Here is a 20,611-nt window from a genome sequence, read left to right as displayed (position 1 = left end):
CCACATTTCCCTGCTTTGTCAAATGGGGGCCCTATCTGCAGGGCTTGTTTGGAGTGAAAGATGTAGAAGAACATCTTCCTGGGACTTGACCACTCCTTCCCTCTCACCACCTTCTGCCATTATCTTTTGTCTTTTTCCTTTCCTTTCCTTTCCTTTCTCCTTTCCTTTCCTTTCCTTTCTCCTTTCCTTTCTCCTTTCCTTTCCTGTCCTTTCTCCTTTCCTTTCTCCTTCCCTTTCTCCTTCCCTTTTTCCTTCCCTTTCTCCTTCCCTTCCCTTTCCCTTTCCCTTTCCCTTCCTTCCTCCCTTCCTTCCTCCCTTCCTTCTGTACTGGGGTTAGGGTTGGAACCCAGGGGTGTGCAACCACTGAGCTACATCCCCAGCCCTCTTGCTTTTTTATTTTGAGACAGGGTCTTGCTCAGTTGCTCAGGCTGGCCTGCAACTTGCAATCCTCCTGCCTCAGCCTCCCAAGTCTCTGGGATTACAGGTGTGCACCACACCCAGCTCTTCCACCAGTTTCTAGAAACCTGAAAAAATGAGAAACTGAGACTTTAGCACTCTCCACAAAGTGGTTTCAGCAGAGTTTGCGCGAAGGATCTCCTTCAGCTGGGCATGGTGGTGCACGCCTGCAATCCCAGCTTCTGGGGGAAAGCTGTTTTTTAGTTGAGCTCTGACCGTGGCTCTGTTGGCCCTTGTGCGTGAAACCTTTTAGGCATCCAGCTGGTAAGTCATCATTAGATGTACCCTCTTGCCTGGCTCTGTGCTAGCCTCTTTAAGGATTTAGTAGTGAGCAAAAAATAGACATGCTCTCAACTCCTAACTTTGAAAATCGGATAAATCTATGTACATTTTACCCTAGAAAAATGCCCCAAATGTCTGTACATTATAAATGCATATAATTTTAGGGGTTTCATGGATCCCCCAAAGCACAGACAAGGAAGCATAAGGGTTTCTTGGGTTCCCCTTGAAGAAGCCTTTAGAGCTTCTGGTCCATTGTAAACATGGAGCAGAAGCATGGATTTCAAAGATCAGGAGCTGTTCGCACTTAGGGAAAGCAGGTATAGGTCCTGTTTCTCATTGTCTGAATGGAATTACTAAAGCCATGTCTCTTCTCCTAGGCTCCCCAAACCTAAGGACAAGACCTCCACCACGCCGAGAATCCAGCTTGGTAAGTGTGCTGAATTCCTATCCCTTTCTGTTCCTTTGCTGCAGAGCCTACTGGCCCAAAGGTTTTCCAGGACTCTGGCGGGGGCTTCCAGCTTTGTGGGGCTGGAGGCGTGAAGGGAAGCCTGCAGATCCCAGTCTTTCTAGGGGCCTGGCTGGACAGTTTACAATCGGAAACGCACTGCACTCCAAAGCTAAATAAATCCATCCCGGGCCCTGCACTGGCAGACATAAACATTTAGACTGGCCGGCAGTAGTGTCCAGCCAGGGCATTGCCAGGAGCTTGAAATGGGGCTGCTGTCCATGTTAGCCTGGAAGACTTTCAGCTGTGCCTTGCTCAGGAATGCCTGGTGGATGTGGTGGAACCAGAGCCTGGGAAGGCAGAGGGCAGAACAGGGAGCATCCTCCAGGGAGGGGAGGGGATTGCCAGGACAGGCTCACACCAAAGCTTATAGAGGGTCCACACTGCTGGGTTCTTGGCTCTTGTGGGTGGGGTTTCCTGGTGACCAGCATCTCAAGCAGGTAAATGTGCAATTGGGCTATGACTTGGGGGACCAAAATGGTGATGGCAAACTGAGAGCCCTGGAACGAAGAACTGTTACCAGAGCAGTGGACGGATTGGAGCTTCAGGTCTGCCAGGCATGACCGTGCGTTCTACTTCCAACACTTCGGTGCAGAAACCCTCAGCAAGTCACTTACCTTCCTCAGGCCTCAGTTTCCTTACAAGATAGGGACAGCCCTAGCTATCTCCTAGGGCTGTTCCAAGGATGAAATGCCACGCCAAGGGCTGGCAGACAGTTTCCATTTCCCACGTTGACTTGACTTTTGGGTAGAACCTTCTGGGGTACCGGGAAAGATGCTAAAGTCATACCTGAGCTTACAGCAAATCACTGTGATCAGTGACATCTGCCCTTAGAGAGAGGTAATGTCACTCTGTGGAAGAGGGGACCCTCTGCACATACAGGGTTTGCCCTGGCTCTTGGTTCCAGTGGAGTTTCTCTTTTCCCTCGGGGCTTACAGCTGAACAATGAATGCTGCTTCCCTCCCATCTCTTCTAGCACAAGCTAATTATTTTCAGGCAGACTTAATTTGTGTGAGAATGGGCTCATTCCTTCCACACTCACCAAATTCAGGGTTGCTGAGGCAGGATCTCTGTCTCCGGGTAGGTTCTGCTGAATCTCACCTGGCCAGCAAGCAGCAGGGCCACAGAGCCAGGCACTGGGTGCGGAAGGGTGGCTGAGTCACACTCAGTCCCTGAAAACCAGCTCCTTCCCACCCCTCGCTGTGGTCCAAGACAGCTCTGTTTTGACCAACAGCATTAGGATTAGAACATGAGGGTTCGAGACCTTTGGTCTTTGAGTTCTTCCTATGCCCCTTGCTAAAAACTAGATATCTCAGTAAGTCTCTTAATGACCCTGTTATTAGTTCCATTTTGAAGATAAGGAAACTGAGGCTCAGAGAGTTGACATCAAGGGCTTGAACACAACTGGTAAAATACTGGAACTGGATCCCAGCAGTCTTCTCGTCTTCCTGTCACAGAGAAAAAGGGAGGGGTGGTGGGGGTCTACCCTGGGACTGAGAACAGTCACCACCACAGCACAACTGCTTCCTCCCCTCACCTCTCCCCCGACCCATTACTTTGTTTTAACCCCTTTTGTATGAAGTAGGTCACACACACACAAAGCCCATTCTACTCAGCATGGAGGCTAGTTGAAGCTAGAATCCACAAGGACATGTCCATTTGGGTTACTATTGGATGCCTGGTGCCTCAGACCAGCTTCTGGCACCTGGGAGCCACCTAGCAAATGGTTGTACAGTGAATGAATGAGACCCACGTTAGCCTGGAATCATGAGCTGGGGCAAAAAAGAAAAAGAAAAAGAGTGTCCTTGAGTGTGGGGCTTAGATGTTGCTGTACACAGGTCTGAAAGGTACTGAGGACCGCAGTGTGTTCTGCCTGCCACAGAGACAGTGTCCTGAGTGCCGTTCGGGGCTTGCCTGACCATCTGGCACTGTCAGGATGAGCAGCTGAAGACGTCTCCCCTTCTCCACTGCCCCTGTGCACTCCCACCTCAGCCTCCTAGAGATGGTGGGCTCCTGTGCGCTGCCTCCCTGCCAGGTGCCCCGCCTGCAGCCCCTCGCCCTTCCATCCAGGACGGAGGCTTTCTTCTTCATGGGCAGTGCGTGCGTTCTGTTAGAAGAATTTCTCTGCTTTTTCATTTTCGTTTTGGAACCCAACTATCGAGGCATCTGAAAACTAGCCCTCCAGAGATATAAGGGTAGAAACTATGGTTAACAGCAAGCATTCTGACAGCTCAGGCCAGTCTCGAGTGAATCCTCAGCACCATCAGAGTCTCCTCAGGGGCGCAGCCTCTTGGGGATCTGCCCTGCAACTGAGGACAGATGCCTGCCGGGCCAGCTGCTGTCCAGCTGGTCTCAACAACCACACGCATATCCCGGGGCTGGAATGGGCACCAGTCCTTGGCCTTGTTACCTCCCAGGTTAGCTAGATTTTGCTCAGTGTTCTCTCTCTGCCTTAGGGGTTCCAGCTGCCGAAGCCACCAGAGCCCCCTTCCGTCGAGGTGGAGTACTACACCATTGCTGAGTTCCAGTCGTGCATCTCTGACGGGATCAGCTTCCGAGGTGGACAGAAAGCAGAGGTGAGCCGTGGCCTCCACGCTGAGGGTTTCACTCACTGTGCTCAAGGCCTGCATGTCCCGTTTTGTGTCTTGCTAGCAAGGTTCCTGAGGGACAGGAAGGAATGGTATAGAAGTACTCCCCCCAGTGACGGGCACTTGCCCAAAGCTAGTCAGGGCTGCAGCCAGGACTAGAAACCCAGACATGCGCCTCTGCCTGCGCTGGCTCAGGTGTTAGCCCTGTGGTGGTGCCAGAGCGTGGGCAGGAGCTGAGAATAGGATGCCTCAAAACAAAGGGCTGCTGTGGGCACACAAGCTCCGAGGACAGGGGCTAAACAAAACCCAACCCGTTTTGGTTTTGTGATTGCAGGGCCTAGGATAGGGTGGCACCCAGAGTCTGTCAGAGTGGCCTTGCCCAGGCCTGTTTGTCCCCACAGCCTTTCTCTCCCAGGAGCACTGCAGGGGCTGGGATCCCACAGAACCCACATCAAGAAGTGCTGTTGTTGGGAGAATGTGGGCCAGGCAGGTGGAGTAACATCCGGAGGCCCCAGTGTTGGCCACATTCACACCACAGGACTGCTGGCCTTTGATACAGACACTTCCCCCCGGTTTAAGTAGTTGTCTCTGCAAAAGAGGGTAAGAAACCTTGATGTGCTCCCCCAAAACTGGTCTCCTAGCATTAAACAGCTCTTCATTCACCACGCCTGCCTCCCCCCCCCATTCACGCAGTGGGGGTGCTGCGGGGATACCTCACAAGAACCCAGTGGGTGGCTGTAGCCATGGACAGTATCAAACTCAACATATGCTCTTTTTTTTCCTTTACATGCACAGCAGTGATAAAGTTTAACATAAATTAGGCAGAGTAAGACCTTAACAACAGCAACTAATAAAACACAACAGTTACAATATACCATAATAAAATGTATTTAAAACTTATGAATTATATATTTCTGGAATTTTCCAGTTAATATTTGCACACCACAGTGGACCATGGGTAATGGCAACCTTGGAACATAAAACCTCAGCTCAGGGAAGACAACTGTACTTGGTGTTTTGCAGAGAAGATTGATCACTGGGTCATTTCTCTGGAATAGCTTCGTGTGGCCATGCAGTTAAATCTGAGTGACACATGTGAAGCTGTCAGATCCACTGGGCCTTCTGTGTCTACTGCAGAGGCGACATCCCTAGCATGAATGTTTTCAGCCACGTATCTGGAACTTGGAACTGTTTCCAAAGGAAATCATTCTCTTCCGTCCTAGGGTTTCCAGAAAAGTCTAAAAACTTAGAATGTAGCAGGAAGGTCATACTTAGGATCCACCTGAGCTTGAATTTTAGCTCAGGGTTGGGCTAGGGTAAAGAATGGAATATAGGACCAAAAGAAAAAGAAACTTCTCTTTGGTGGGGCTGCAGAGGCTTGGTCTCGGGAGTGTGCTTGGCCTTCTCCACTCCCTGTCTTCCTTCCTTCCCCTCATCCCATGGTGCCAGTGTTTACATGCTCCCCAGCCCCAGAGTGTTCCTTGGGACCTTCTCCTCCACAAGCATCCCACAATCCCACCTTATCTTCCCTTTACGTTCCCCAGACCAAATGAACCCCAGCATAACCAGTAGCCACGCTCCTGGTCATTAGCCCATTTTATAGAAGTCAAAGAGGAGGCTCCTTAAACTAGTTTGTATAACATAGAAATGACTGAAAGCCACTCACCCTTTCTGCAGGAAACCATTCAACCCAAAGAAATCCCAGGTCATAGGATTTCAGTAGGATTCTGCAGAGAAATGACCATAGGCAGGGGACCCTAGGGAGAGGCTTTGTCAAGAGGCTCTGACTTCAGGCCCGTATATCCCATTTCAATCCATCTATGACTGCCTCTTCTCACCTCAGACACCCTTTCAAGGGCCGCCCAGGGAGGACCTAGCAATATTGGGGGTGGGAGGAGGACTGGGTAGTGGAATGGAGGTTCTTTATATATCTTGGTCCTTGGCAAGTTGGGTTTCGTAGGGACTGGGAACAGTGCGGTGATTTAGGGGAAGAGGAGGAGGTTTCCGTAGAGGAGGCCACCTCAGTACTGACTTAGAGGGCCAGGGGAGAGGGACCTGGAGGGTGGAAGCCCCTCAGCCAGGAGATGCTAGAGGCCTGGGTTTAAATTCTGACCTGTCACTTACTGCAGTGGGTCTCGGGCCACCTTCTCAAGGGCTCTCTTCCTTATCTGCAAAGTGGAGGTGATAGAGCCCCGTGTGAGGCCCCTCACCTGGGACATCACAAGGTTCCAGAGACCCTCCTAGCTCACTGGCCTGCCTCTCTTCCTCCCAGGTCATTGACAAGAACTCGGGTGGCTGGTGGTATGTGCAGATCGGTGAGAAGGAGGGCTGGGCCCCCGCGTCATACATCGATAAGCGCAAGAAGCCCAACCTGAGCCGCCGCACCAGCACACTGACGCGGCCCAAGGTCCCACCTCCGGCACCCCCCAGCAAGCCTAAGGAGACTGAGGAGGGTCCTGTGGGTGCCAGCGAGAGTCAGGACTCCCCGCTGAAGCTCAAGTATGAGGAACCTGAGTATGACATCCCCGCCTTTGGCTTTGACTCCGAGCCAGAGCTGAGCGAGGAGCCCCCAGAGGACAGAGGCTCGGGAGACCGGAAGCCTGCCCAGCCCCGGAGGCCCTCGCCTGCCTCCTCCCTGCAGCGGGCCCGCTTCAAGGTGGGTGAGTCTTCAGAAGACGTGGCCCTGGAAGAGGAGACCATCTATGAGAATGAGGGCTTCCGGCCTTATGCAGAGGACACCCTGTCGACCAGAGGCTCCTCTGGGGACAGTGACTCCCCAGGGGGCTCCTCACTGTCCCTTGCCAGGAAGAACTCCCCCAAGTCAGGCTCCCCCAAGTCAGCCTCGCTCCTAAAGCTCAAGGCAGAGAAGAATGCCCAGGCAGAACTGGGGAAGAACCGCTCTTCGGCCTCCTTTTCTTCCTCCATCACCATCAACACCACCTGCTCCTCCTCTTCCTCCTCCTCTTCCTCCTCCCTGTCAAAGAACAGCGGTGACCTGAAACCCCGCTCTGCCTCGGACGCAGGCATCCGTGGCACTCCCAAGGTCGGGGCCAAGAAGGACGCTGATGTGAGGGCTGGGCTGACCTCCTGTGCGCGGGCCAAGCCATCTGTCCGGCCTAAGCCCTTCCTGAACCGAGCAGAATCACAGAGTCAAGAGAAGATGGACATCAGCACTTTACGACGCCAACTGAGACCCACCGGCCAGCTCCGGGGGGGCCTCAAGGGCTCTAGGAGTGAGGATTCAGAGCTGCCCCCGCACACAGCCTCTGAGGGGCCTCATGAGGGGGCCAGGAGAGGCTCAGCTGACATCATCACCCTCCCGGCCACCGCTCTCCCATGTCCCCCCAAGAAGGAGTGGGAAGGGCCGGCCACCTCCTACGTGACATGTAGCGCCTACCAGAAGGTCCAGGACTCGGAGATCAGTTTCCCTGCAGGTGTGGAGGTGCAGGTGCTGGAGAAGCAGGAGAGTGGCTGGTGGTATGTGAGGTTTGGGGAGCTGGAGGGCTGGGCCCCTTCCCACTATCTGGTGCCCGATGAGAACGAGCAGCCCAACACCCCTGGCAAGGAGCAGGATGCGCTCAAGAGCAGGCAGAACGAGGGCAAGTCAGACAGCCTGGAGAAGATCGAGAAGCGGGTGCAGGCGCTCAACACCGTCAACCAGAGCAAGAGGGCCACGCCACCCATCCCCTCCAAGCCCCCCGGGGGCTTCGGCAAGACGTCAGGCGCTGCGGCGGTGAAGATGAGAAACGGCGTGCGGCAGGTGGCCGTCAGGCCCCAGTCGGTGTTCGTGTCCCCGCCACCCAAAGACAACAACCTGTCCTGCGCCCTGCGGAGGAACGAGTCGCTCACGGCCACTGACGGCCTGCGAGGTGTCCGCCGGAACTCCTCCTTCAGCACAGCGCGCCCAGCGGCTGCAGAGGTCAAGGGCCGCCTGGCGGAGCGGGCTGCCAGCCAGGGCTCGGACTCGCCCCTGCTGCCCACCCAGCGCAATGGCATCCCTGTGTCCCCCGTGCGCCCCAAGCCCATCGAGAGGTCCCAGTTCATCCATAATAACCTCAAAGACGTGTACGTCTCTATTGCAGACTACGAGGGGGACGAGGAGACCGCGGGCTTCCAGGAGGGGGTGTCCATGGAGGTACTGGAGAGGAACCCCAATGGCTGGTGGTACTGCCAGATCCTGGATGAGGTGAAGCCCTTCAAAGGCTGGGTGCCCTCCAACTACCTTGAGAAAAAGAACTAACCGAGGCTGTACGGTCCCTCCAGCCTCAGTGTGCCACTGTAGCCGCCACTGGATGAGCAGTGACGTGCAGACTAAAGGGGAAGGACAAAATGGGAGGGGTGGGGGAGGACAACATTAAACCCTGCAGGTGCGTGACCTCGAAGATGCCCTGCCTCCCAGCTGTCGCCTGGAAGGGAGGATCCATTGAGTAGGGAAGGGAATGGCCTGGAACCCAGAGATGAGAAAGCTGGGATCTGTCATGTGCACCTTGGTGGCTTCCCTGATGGACTACATGTCATTTGGGATAGGCCATGTGGGAAACCCCAATTGTGCCTTTGCTGCAGATCTGGAAAAGATGTGGTCATAGGGGACCTCCAGCATCCTGCCCATTTGACTTCTTTTGGTGGCTACCATCCTGCCACCAGAGGTAGCCCTTGTATTGTCCTTGTCTGTGTTTGTGGATTGTGCTGTTCCCTGGGGATTGCCACCGCCCACCATGGCTGGGTGCCTATGAAGATCCCACGGCCCTGGGGCTTGGAGTTGCCTCACCTGAGCTCATAGCTCTCCCTGGGCCAGGCCACTGTCGGGTGCCAGTAAGAACCACCTTAGCTGTCATTGCCCTGGCCTTGAGAAGAGAGCCCGCCCTCCCTGGGGCTACCCTGGAGGACACCATGCCAGAGTTTAGAGAGGGCGGGGGAAGCCATCAGGCTCCCCACCGTCAGCACAGACTACTTGGGGTATTTCTGGGCGAGTGGTTCCTTTGCATGTTTCAGGATAGGTTTGTTGATTTGGGGTTTATATGTCAGGCCTTCGATTTGGGTCTTATTTTAGGGGTTGTTTGGGCGCCCTGGGGGGTCAGCCTCACATGGGAAAAGAAGGGGTGGAGGGTGGGCTTTTCTGTTGTACTCTGCGGAGGGGTGTTTTGTTTTGTATTTGGTTTCCCATTCTTCCCCCTCCATAAGCCAAGTCGTTTCGTTTGGTTTCCACTGTGTGGACTTTGCCTGCGCGGCATTGCCGGAGGGATTTGGGGTTGGGTAAGCCCAGGCCCCAGTCTCGGCAAAACAGAGAAACTGTCCTGGTTCCTGCCCAGCCCCGGTGGGGCAAAACACCCTCCCCAGGAGGGAGAAAGGTATTATTAGGAGCCAGACCTTTGGAGAGAAGGCAGCACCCAGGCCGCTGGGTGGCTGCCATTCTGTGTATGTTCTCCCACCGGGGCAGGGCCAAAGCCTTACAGAGAACTGTGGAGAAGCAGCCGTGGCCCCCACCCTGGGTGGAGGGGACCCCAGCCAGGCGCCCTGGGTCAGACCGGAGCAGACATCACCAGCCACTCCTCTGGCCTGCTGGCAATGCCGCGGTTGCCCAAAAAGAAGGAGGACCCCTGTGCCTGGAGCCAGTCTGGTCTTCCTGAGGGGCAGTGCCCCAGTGAAGAGAGAAGCAAGAGAGTGATGTCCCCTGCAGGTCTTCTGTCCGCTTTGGGTTGTTTTTCCGCTGTTGATATTTCAGAGGGACTCTCCAGAAAGAAGCCCAGCCAGCTTCTCCAAGGACTCACCCTGTGTTGGGAGTGGATTTCCGCACGTGCCTTTGATTTCAGACAGATCAGGCTTCACAGCCACCGAATGAGCTGCCAGCATCACTGGACCAAGGGGCTGCTGTTTCCCAGAGGAGGGAAGCCCTGCCCTTACCTGCTCTCCAGCAGGCCTTCACCCTCTCACCCCTCCCTCCAGGATCCCAGCGGCCTTGCCTGGGATCCGAGTCCTTGTCCCTCGCCACACTGATCCTGGCAGCTGTAGCTAACTGCTCGCGTTCTTTGTCAAAGGGCCGTGGTGAGATGGTTTTGTTTCCTTTTGTTTTATTTGTGAGTTTGTTTAAAATCAAAATTAGATATTTTCTTCTGCTGGACAGTATTAAGTAGAGCAGGATGTTGAGTTAATCTGCTAGATTGCAGCACTAATGGTAGTGGATTAGTGTCTTCATATTAATATTATTTTTACTTATTTGAACAATAATGATAAAGAAGTGGTTCATTATTTCTTAATTAATGCACTTTAAGGTGGAATGGAAAGAAACCCAGAGAGCAAAGTGCATTACTTAAAGATGCAGTATATACTTTTCTCATTTTTAAACAGCACATATTTATTAAAGAAAAAAAAAGTAATTTATGATTATTTAAAATAAAATTTAAAAGTAGAGTGTCTGTCGGGTTAAAGGACCTTCCACATAGCTGCCTTCCGGGGGAGGGCCCGCGGCCTCGTTCCGCAGATGTCTGCTCTGAGCCAGTTGAATCATGAGCACGCCGGCCAGGCCAGGAGGGAGCACAGCACGTGGTGGCTGCCAAGTACAGAGCATCTCAGTCGGACTGGACCACAGTGCTCCCCAGAGCCTGCCTCCCCTGCCCTCCTGCCCCACGTGCGCATCCGCCCCGTCAGGCTCTCTACCAGCCCCTCAAGGACTGCCTCTCCTTGATTTCCAGTACTCTGAAGCCATAGAGACATTAAAAGGCAGGGCTGGAAAGGACCCTGGAGGTCACTCCATCCCACCCCTTCCTGTTACTGCAGCCCAAGGACTTTCCCAAAATCACACAGCTAGTTAGTGGCAGACTTTCCCCACTGCATTAATCCTGTGTCCTTCCCCACCCCCATTATAGCTTATTCTGTGGTCGTCATGTTTACATTGCGACATCCAGCCCCAGGGATGGCTGGGAGTTGCTCAGGCATCCAGGAAAAGTGGAGAATGCTGCCACCTGGTGACATCACATAGATCTGGGCAGTGAATAGGGATCACCACGCCCTTGTCTAGACACCACCCCTCACCCTCAGCCCCTGCCTCCCAGCACAGCACAAGCCCTGCAAACCCAGAGGATATGAATACTTGAAGTAAGAAGGGTGCACGCCAGTCCTTCTCAGATACGGCCAGGGGGTGCCAGGCCTTGTGCCCCTGGACTCCTAGCCCTGTCCTGAGCAAGAGGGCCTTTCCCTAGAGCTACTGAGCTGCTTTGTGACATTGTGGGGAACTGCCAGCAGCAGCAGAGGAGGGAGGGGACCTGGGGTTCTGACCCACCAGGAGGAAAACCAGATCGGACTAAAAGGAAAGAAAAATGAAATCTCAGCAGTGTCCAAACCGTTTTCCAACAGTTGCAATTGAAAATGTGAAATGACATTGTATTGCTGTATACTGCAACTTTAATCATAATGAGCCCTTCTGAGGTCATTATTGAGGTTTATATAATGCCCGAAGATGCATCCTTTGGTGCTTTGTTTTTCTATTCAGTTTAAAGACCTTTTTCTTTGATTACAAGGGAAAAAATATGTCTTCATCTCTCTCTCACCTTGTCCCTCTGTCACAACAGGCCTGGCTGTGCTGCCTAGCTCCTCTGTGCTCAAGAGGAAGCGGGAGGGGGGCACCCCTGAGCAGCAGGGGTGCTGTCTGCCTTGGGGGTTCCCTCCACCCAGCAGACTTTAGTCGGTCCAACCCCCAGCCTGGCTCCAAAGATTTCTCTCTTCCTCTCTTCTCCCTCTTGACGAAGGCATTATATAGAATCGTTGTAATCACTTTCAGATGTTAGAGCAGCATATTTTACTGGCATTTGTATCCATCGCTTTCCTCAGCAAGGCATGATACTACTTTCATCATCTTAAGGAAAAAAGACAAGGGAATTTCAGTCGAGCATTATTTTCATATTACTAGTACTTGCAGAGTAGGCGTAGACCTATTTAAGTTTAGATTTTGGTTTGGTAGTTTGTTTTGTTTTTAAGGGGCAAAAAAAAAAAAAAAAAAGAAAGAACCCCTACTTTTCCTGTTTTGTATTTAACTAATATATTATTTCTTTAAGGTTACTCACTTCCCCTACCCCTTTCAAATACTTTGCATTCTCAATTGAAAATGAAAAGAATCTGAGAGACAGGAAAAGTGCAATATTACCAAGAGGGGTGCTAGGGCTTATGTGGTGCAGTGGAGGAAGACCCATGGCCCAGTCTGCGGAGTCGTGTGGAGCTGACAGGTGGGCCTTGGGGTTGGATGTGTAGCCCGCTCCCTCTCCTGCTTCCTTGGCAAGATGGTAGGGGTTCCCGCCAGAGGGCAGCTCCTTTCACTATGGGGCATCAACCACCCAGAAGAAAGGGGTTCAGAGAAGAGGCGTGGGGGCTCTTGACCTCCTGGGCCCCGTCTCCAGAGCAAGGTGAGGACATCCAGGAACTGCTCCTTGTTTTCATTTCCATTGTTCTGCAGCCAGCTGCTCAGAGAGACCTGTCCTAAAAATGACTTCCTGCAGCCCTCTACCCCCTCTCCTGCCCCCAGTCTCCCGATGTTTGGGCTATGATCCTTTGGATGTATGGCCAAATCTTTCTAAAACTATGAAACCTCAGTTCAGTTAATGGGCAGGAACCCTGGGTGTAACCAAACCCACCCAGAGGGTGTGGGCACTGAAGCCTACCCCAGTGAGACGGAATTGCCGCAGACCTGCAGCAGGGCCCCGCGCTGAGCCTGGCTGCCCATTCATCTCGAGGCCTTCAGCCCGAGCAGCGAGCCCTGCCTCTGCTCCACACCCAGTCTGCAGGAGTTCTCGGAAAAGACTCAGAGAACTGACTCAGGTCTCTGCAGACAGAAGCCCCACAACAGGTACCAAGCCGGATCCTCCTTCCTTGGTGCTGATAGAGAAAGGGCAGGCTGGGGGTCTCCTGGGGTCCAGACCAGGAGCTTGTCCCTTAGGGCAGCAGGCATGCCCTTGCTAGTTTGTCCCTGCCACCTCCAGTACTGTATGCTTGCTGCTCCAGCCCCAAATTTGGTGAATTTCTGTACAGACATGGATCTCTGTGTCCAGTGTGGGACTCAAGCCCCTGTGTGGGTCTCTCCCTTGGAGCGACACATCCACATAGCCAATCTTTGAGAATCTCAATGCAGAGCTCTCTGGAAAGAGAATTGTTCACATCACTAAAGAACTACATTTCCCTCACTTTTTTGAGGGTTACGAGTTGAGTGTGTGTGCACACGCACGTGCACATGCCTGTATGCGTGGGAGCATTGGTCAATTCCCACTTGAACTAATAACATGGGGTTAGAGAAGAAAAACATACCGGGCACACTGTCTCCACTGAACAAGTCCTTGGCATTGGGCAGGTCCCAAGGGACTCTCAGCTTCTGGCATCAAGGCTGTGTGTCATTCATACACACGATTTTGGCTGGAGAGTGCAATGCATTTTTTTTTTTTTTTTTGTAATAATTTTATTATTTAGTTGGAAACTTCACACTGGCATTTACAGGTCTAGCAGAAGCAACCTAGGCCATCGTCCCGGGCTCTGAATGAAGATGTGGACAGGAGATACCATTAGGCGTGGAAGTGCTGAGGCAGTGCCATTAGGTCACTGACCCGCAGATGAGTCACCTCGCAGGCTCCCACCTCTCACCCTGAGGATCCCTGTCTGATACAAGCACTGCTGACCCTCTGGTTCTCTGAGGGCGGGTGGATGGGCAGGATGAGAACTGACTCGGTGCGAGACCGTGCATGCGGACACTGACCGAACCTTTCAGGAAAGCGTGGAGGGCTCCCCTGGACCTGACCGAGCTTTTTGGCTAAATCTTCACAGTTTGGGGCAGTGTCATTTCTCTGTGGTTCCCAAGCTCCGTGATCAGAACCAGTGAGAAGGCAGGGTCTTACAGCCTTAGGGAAAAAATAGCCCCAGGTTTTAACTTCCCTCCAGCTTTGTCCTGCACGCCTGGAATCCCCAGGCCACAAGACAGCAGGATGGTGCTTAGAGACTGGGTCAAGGGTTCTACCTTCCAAGGCCTTGGTCCCAACCTACCAGCAAGGCCAGGATTAGCATGTGATCCTCCTTGCCCTATTCTATCTAAATCTCATGTATGCACTTGACCTTGACAATCAGCACCCTCTCCCTTCCCAGTCCTTGAACTTAGTGGCCTTAGAGAGTGGGGTCCCCTGTGCTGGATGCCCCTGCCTTGCTCCCAGTTCCACCCTGGCCAGTGGGCTGGGCTTCAAGGTATGTGAGAGAGAAGCGGTTCAGAGAAAAAGGTTGATCGAGCATGTTGGAAGCAAGTGAGAGGCACGTTGGCGAGAGCGTGTGCGTGTTTGGGGTGACCGGGGCTTCCCGTCCCTTCACCGGGAAGGAAGCTTCCCAGAGAGGGTGTCTTCCAGACAGAAGGAGGTGTAGGAGGGCTTGGAGGTTTGTTTTGTCTTTATTTATTGGAAGTGAGGAAGAGGTGGATGCTGAGTGTTTCAGGAGGAAGAGAGCAGGTAGACAGGAAGCTTCGTGATTCAACACACAAGGGTCCAGTCAGCTGGAGGTGGGACAATCCTCCAAACCTAGCCATAGAAGAAGCTGGCCAGAGGAGACTGCTATTCACTGGGCCACAAGCCAGGTCTCAGGGAACGGTCATTGATTTACTCAGTGGGGAAGGGGTGCTGCAAGCTGTTTCCAAAAGAGTTATATCCATTTCCCAGGATCCCGGCTGAGACTGTCCACTGCCCTTTGCTGATTCCAAAGCCAGTCTCTCAGACTGTACAGATCAATCATAACAGTGACCATGACGGGCCACGCAACAGGGATCCACCATCCCCAAACTGGACTCCACCAGGCCTACCTGGGAGTAAGGTGACCTCACTGGTCTTTTGTTGATACCAGTTATTCCCAGGGCTCTCTTGTCACCTGTGGTGGTTCCATTTGCAGAGTCTGCCTCCCTGGTGTGAATCAGGCCAGGTGAGAATCACACCCACCCATGGATATGCTCTTCCATTTTTTAGTGGCTTCTAACCAGGGCACACTGTTCTTAAGAGTTTATTTGAAAGAAGGGTAAACATCCACCATTCTTGCATTTACAGCTGTTCTCCGCAACAGGTTTTCTCTAAATCCAGCATGCCAGATGGGGAATGGGTGTTCCTGCCAGGTACTGACAGGTCTGTAGGAAGGTGACTTCTGAGCATGACAGATGTGAGTGGCCATCCCTGAACCGTGGTTGCATGGTCGGAAGTGAAACGGTGGATGTCACTGGGCTCCAGAAATGCTAAGAACTCCTTGTGGTATCCACCCACCCCCACCCAGCTTAGTGGGCTCCATGGGGTCAGGAGGAGCCCTTCCTCTGGGTTTTTCCCCTCTTCCCTCCCCCTCAGCAGAGAAACTGGAGAAAAGGACATTAAGTGCAGTACAGTCAGTGTGAGTGCTAAAATATTCCCAGGATCAATGGTGGTGCTAAACTATCTCCATGTTTCTGATATTTTTAATAGTTTTTTTTTTTTTTTTTAAATCTCATCACAAAAATGCAGTGTCCTTGGGGAAGGGACCCAGCCCCTTGGCCTGCCACTTTCCAGGTGTCCTTTATCACTTTGACGGGACTCTTCAGTCTGCAGAAATGCTATGTCTTGGCATGCTTCTAGACTGTAAGATTTGGGTTGTTTTGTTTTGTATTTTGTTTATGTTTACATGCATCTTGTATTTCCCTAAAAACTAAATAAAGTTTTTGGCCTTTTTAACTGTACATAATCACCTAATTCTCCCTCACCCCAGAAAACCCACTTGCCTGAATAGCAGAGGTCCCCCTATCCCAAATGCAGCATGGACTCCAGAATCCCTGGCCTTGGAGGGGACACAGCAGGGGGATGCACGTCCCTACTATTAGTGAGAATCAGACACAACTTCCCCCGGCCCCTTCGCTGCCTCTGGAGCTCTCTCTGGCTTCTCTGCTTGGACCCCTGGCCCCCACCTATTTGTACTAGACCACGGTAAGCAGGGCAGGTTGTCCTGGTGTTGGGGTTCAAGACCAGGCTGAGGCTGGGTAACCAGGATACAGGGTGGGTAGGCAGGTGTCCCATGTGCCTCTGAGAACTGGCCCTGCCAAATAAGCACAATTCCAAGGTGCTGTGCCTACCCCTTGGGGTCAGTCAGTTTGACTATCTCCCTGTTGTCCCCAGCTTTTCCAGCTACCCAGATATACTTAGCATATCTAGACAGTTCCTCCAGAGGTCCCTGTCCAGTGACTTTCCTTTTCTCCCCAGCTGCACCACCCATGTGGTATAGGCCCCTGCACCCACCAATAAGAAAATAGTTGAGCTCTAGCCACAGGTGAGCTTAGGCCCGAGCTTAGGGAGGACAGCTGAGCGGGGTGAAGGACCTGTCATTCCCCCACTCTCCTCTAGGTGGCACCGTCACACCATAGGCTCCAATCCTGGTTGGACCTGCTAAGCCTGGAGAAGCGCAGCCACCTCCTGGCCTCCCACTGCGCGGACCACACCCTGCTCCTCACAGACCCAGGCACCGGAGGCCACCAGAAGAGCCCTGGCTTCTCCCTTCCAACTTACAAGGCTCACCTGGTACTCCAGCCCCTGCTGTCCAAAGCACAGGTCATGTTCTAGCCCACAACTCCTGAGTTTTGCCTGATTGTCCCAGCCACCTTGATGCCAACCTGTGGATAACCCCGCCCACGTGTGTAAGCCCCGTCCACACCGGCCCTCCCCCTTGGCCTTCGCATGCAACAGCAGAGCCCTCAGGCTGGTATGAAATCACCTTTATTGACAATCACAGTGACCCCAAATCACAAAGGCGTGAGGCAGCGGCCACCCCGCCTAACAATGGGTGATGGCTTCTCCCCAGCCTCCCGCTGGGCAGCCCTGCACTTAAACCTTTCTTCACCTCTGGGACCGATGCCTGCCTAATTGATGGGGCTACTTGCTGGCCCCAGCCCACTCCCAGGGCAGGTCTAGGAGGCAGGGTCTGGGGAAGCATGACCCAGAGTGGCCCAGGACTTCCCCCAGGCCCTGCCGGGCCAGCACAGGTGCCTGTCTGGCCTGGAGTCCTGTCCATGCTTCACTTATACCACCTCTTGGCAACTCCCTAAGAGCCACACAGAAAGTCTGCCCACCCTAAACAGCCACCTCACACAGGAAGCTGAGGTTCAGAGGGCAGCCATCTGGCCAGGGCCACACATGGTCAGTGGCCAGGGCTAGAACCCCGGGCTCTGCTGGTCAAGGGAGAAGCTGTCTCTGAGGGTACACAAGAGCCTCCTGATGGCAGGAGGCTGGGAAACGGGGGTCCCAGGCCAAGACTGCACTGACCCAGTCCAGAACAGGTGGGCAGGACTGAGGTGACCATAACCTAAGAGTAGGTAGGGCAGGAGCCAGGCCTTGCTCCAGGGTGGAGAGCCTTTCCCAAAAGCAGGTCCCCAAGTCCTTCACTGGCCCATGCTGGGCTTCCTGCCTGAGCCCTCCTAGAACATACCATGTCCTTATGAGAGGGGACTCCTGGGCCACTTGAGGTTCCTAATAAGCCAGCTCCTGCCCAGGGAGGGGGGGCATTTCATGATGCTGGGTGATCTACCAACCCCAGGGCACTACGGAGGCTCAGTTTGCCTCTCTAGGAAATGGACACAATTTGCCAGGAGGAGGCCCAATTTGGCCCTTTTTGATGGAGTTCCAACTCAGGCTGGCTGGGAGCTTCCGGGGTGGGGTCTGGGGAAGAGCTGAGTGATGATCACTGCTGCTTCCCCCTCACCAGGCACCCACACACAGGCCAGCAATTCTAGGGGCCCAGGAGATGGGAATTCACCCACAAACCAATAAAACCCACCAACCAAATAAATAAATAAATTAAAATAAGGGAAAAGGCTGGTCATAGCCCAGGGAACCCCCCCCCTCACCAGGGGCCAGGGCCCCTCCTTGGCACAGTACAGCCTCTGAGATCAGCCTGGGCCCAGGCCAGCACTGAGATGCAGAAGGACAGGCTGGGGTCAGGGGTGGGGAGCTCCAGGCCTGTGCTTAGAGATCTTCACCACAGACCACCTGCCCCCACCCCATACCAAAGGGCAATCCTGGGCGATAGCAAAGAACTATGACCCAGCAGGGGCCAGGAATCCCGAACCTGGAGCCCTCCACAGCCCAGGGTAAGAGAAGTTCACTGGCCTTCTTGTCCCCAGCTGCCAGGCCCAATAGGCAGGGAAGAGGGAAAAAGAGAAGGTGGGTCCAGGTCAGAGTGAGATGGCAATTCAGGAGCCGCCCACCCTGGGCTGCTGTTGAGCAGGTTGTGCACTGCTCAAGAGTCATTGGCTAAGGAGCAAATGGAGGCTAGAATGCAGTCCCTACTCCACGGACCAAGCCACATGCCCTGGCTCAGGGCAGCATGTGTCCATAAGAAGGTCCACGCTTTTGAATTCTCACCAAGGTGCCACAGGGGGCTACAGGGACCTCCTAGAACCTGCCCCAGACAGGGAAGGTGTAGGACAGGCTGACCCGTTCAGCCCCTCACCAGGCAGGGAAGAACTGATGCAAAGAAGGGAAAGACGGAGAGTGTGACCTTCTCCCCTCTCCGCCCAGGGATGCGCGTCTGCCCCCGCCTTCCTGCGTGCCCAAACCTTCAGGAGCCTCGGGGTCCTGTGTTTAATGGAGGAAGAGAATTTCCAAAATGAGGAAGGGAAGGGGCCCCGCTGGCTCGGCCGGCCCTCGGCAGCGGCCGGCTGAGGTCTCCAAGGCGGCCGCGGGGCTAGGCGCTGCGGTAGGTCTTGATGATGTCCTTGATGGGGCGGCGGCAGATGGGGCAGCAGGCGTGCAGGGCCTTCTTGAGGCGCAGGCCGCAGGCGTAGCAGAGGCACATGTGACCGCACGTGTAGATGACCGTGTCCACCGCATGCTCATAGCAAATGGTGCACTCGTCACTCCAATGGCTCATGCCCGGGGTCACTGGAGACTCGGGCAGGCTCACCGGTGAGTTGGGGGCTGTCCCTGGGCACAAAGGGGCAGGAGCAAATGTGGCTGGACCAGGCACAGGGTTCATGGGAAGGGGGCCCCTGGCCTCCTGTGCCCCAGTCCATGGGGTGACCTGCCCGTTCACCCCAATCATGCAAGAGACGACACTAATGCTGGGCAGCCCCACTTCTGGCCACTCAACCCCAGAACAGGGGCCAGGGAAGCCATGAGGCAGGGGGAGGAAAAGAAGGAGGACGGTGGAGGCAAGGGGCCCCGAATATTCTAAGGCTACCTCCTGAGCTACCCTTTGGTGTTCCCTGTGTGCTTAAAAAAATTTTTTTTTAAATAAAATGTTTTTTTTTTTGGAAAAAGCTACCCAGCTAGGGGACAGGGGAGCTACACCCCGGAAGTCACCGCCCATCCAGGGTTCCCTGAGCCAGGTTCCAGCTCCTCTTCAGTCCCAGCCCGGACGACGGCTGCTCCCCGGCCTCAGCAGGAGGCTGCAGGGGTATAGTCTGACAGCCACATGGGACTGGAGGGCCCAGCATCCTTACCACCAGCAGAGCTGCCCGGAGGTCCAGAGCTGCACGTGCTGAGCAGGGGGTCAGAGAGGCGGTTGCGCAGGGCGCTGGGTGAGGTTGGTGTGGAGGCCGGGGAGCAGGGGGGTGACGGGATGCCCCGCTCCGCCAGGATGGTGGAGCCTGCAGTAAGGGCGCAGGGAGGGAAGGCCACGCTCACCACCCGCCCAGAGCAAGCCGGCTCGGCCGCACCCACCGTGGGCCCCAGGCCTGCCATGCAGCACGCCCACAGGGGTCCAGGCAGGATTCTACAGAGGGGTCAGCCGCGGGCCCCGCTGTCCTCACCTACACGCCGGAAGGTGGCATCGCTCTCTGCCTTACCAGCAACCTCCGAACTAGCCTCCGCCTGGAGTCCCACTCCCAGCCACCCTTCACCTCCAAGGTCTCCAGGGCAGACAATGAGGTCCCCACCTTCCCTGCCCCTCGCCTCACCTCCTGTTTAGAGCCCCGGATATCACCTCTCCTGCACTGATGCATCCAACACTGGCACTTCCTGGTCTTGCATTCTCCCCTCCTACCTCCTCTCACTCCTCCCCTGTCCCCGCTCTGCCCCTCCTTCCCTCCCTCCTTAAGTGATCCTTCCTGAGGGTCTACAGGGACCAGGCTTTGTCCACACGAGCTGCAGACAGAGCTTTGTCCTCAAAGAGCTAACCGCCCAAGAAGCCTGGTAGAGCTGCCCTCAAGCTCCCTTTTCTGGGCAGCATCAACTCCCCCAAACTATCCTGGCCCATCCAGCACTGACCACCCCACACCCACTACAGATACCACACCCCCACAAGCCAGGGGTATTATTCACACTTTGCCAGGAATCCAGCTCTGCTTCTCCCACTGAACCACAAGCTTTCTGAGAACAAGAAACCTTTCCCACCTGCGGCTCTTCCAAGGCCCTAACAGAATCCCCTGCACACCATCAGGTGCCAACATGGTCTTTTTATTATTGGTTCTAACTCACTTAATAGTGTTATTATTCCTAAGCAAATTCAATAAATGTCCACAGTGCTTCTCTTACTGTGTAAATATCTGTTAAGTCCATTGTCATGTCCTATCAGAAATGCACACCTCCTATTTACTTTCCTTGTCTTATTGCACTGGCTAGCATTTTTGGAACAAGGTCTATGAGGCATCTCTATTTATATTCCTTTTTTTGTGTGCCAGGGATTGAACCCAGGGGGTGCTTAACCACAGGGTCTCACTGAGTTGCTTAGGGCGTTGCTAAATTGCTGAGGCTGGCTTTGAACTTGCAATCCTCCTGCCTCAGCCTCCTGAGCCACTGGGATTACAGGTGTGCACCACTGCACCCAGCTA

At 54.1% G+C, this 20,611-nt stretch overlaps 2 protein-coding genes across 6 annotated transcripts in view; one reads left to right on the top strand and one right to left on the bottom strand.

Moving 5' to 3' along the window:
• Sh3pxd2a (SH3 and PX domains 2A) overlaps positions 1-15,526 on the top strand; it is a 225,410-nt gene extending 209,884 nt beyond the window's left edge. For all 3 annotated transcript variants that reach the window (XM_047552631.1, XM_047552629.1, XM_047552630.1), the window contains 3 exons: positions 1,116-1,165; positions 3,700-3,819; positions 6,104-15,526. In XM_047552631.1, the coding sequence (XP_047408587.1) occupies positions 1,116-1,165; positions 3,700-3,819; positions 6,104-8,071 (2,138 nt within the window). In that variant the 3' untranslated portion in view covers positions 8,072-15,526. The remainder of the gene's footprint in view (positions 1-1,115; positions 1,166-3,699; positions 3,820-6,103) is intronic.
• Positions 15,527-16,543: 1,017 nt separating this feature from the next.
• Positions 16,544-20,611, bottom strand: part of Neurl1 (neuralized E3 ubiquitin protein ligase 1) — a 69,422-nt gene continuing 65,354 nt past the window's right edge. For all 3 annotated transcript variants that reach the window (XM_047554217.1, XM_047554218.1, XM_047554219.1), the window contains exons 5-6: positions 19,283-19,429; positions 16,544-18,764 (exon numbers count right to left, since the gene is read on the bottom strand). In XM_047554217.1, coding sequence (XP_047410173.1) covers positions 18,526-18,764; positions 19,283-19,429 — 386 coding nt within the window. In that variant the 3' untranslated portion in view covers positions 16,544-18,525. The remainder of the gene's footprint in view (positions 18,765-19,282; positions 19,430-20,611) is intronic.

The sequence above is a fragment of the Sciurus carolinensis genome, chromosome 5 (assembly GCF_902686445.1).
Source record: "Sciurus carolinensis chromosome 5, mSciCar1.2, whole genome shotgun sequence".
NCBI lineage: Eukaryota > Metazoa > Chordata > Mammalia > Rodentia > Sciuridae > Sciurus > Sciurus carolinensis.
Note: the sequence above shows the minus strand (reverse complement) of the source record. Positions and strands in the feature narration are given on the sequence as shown.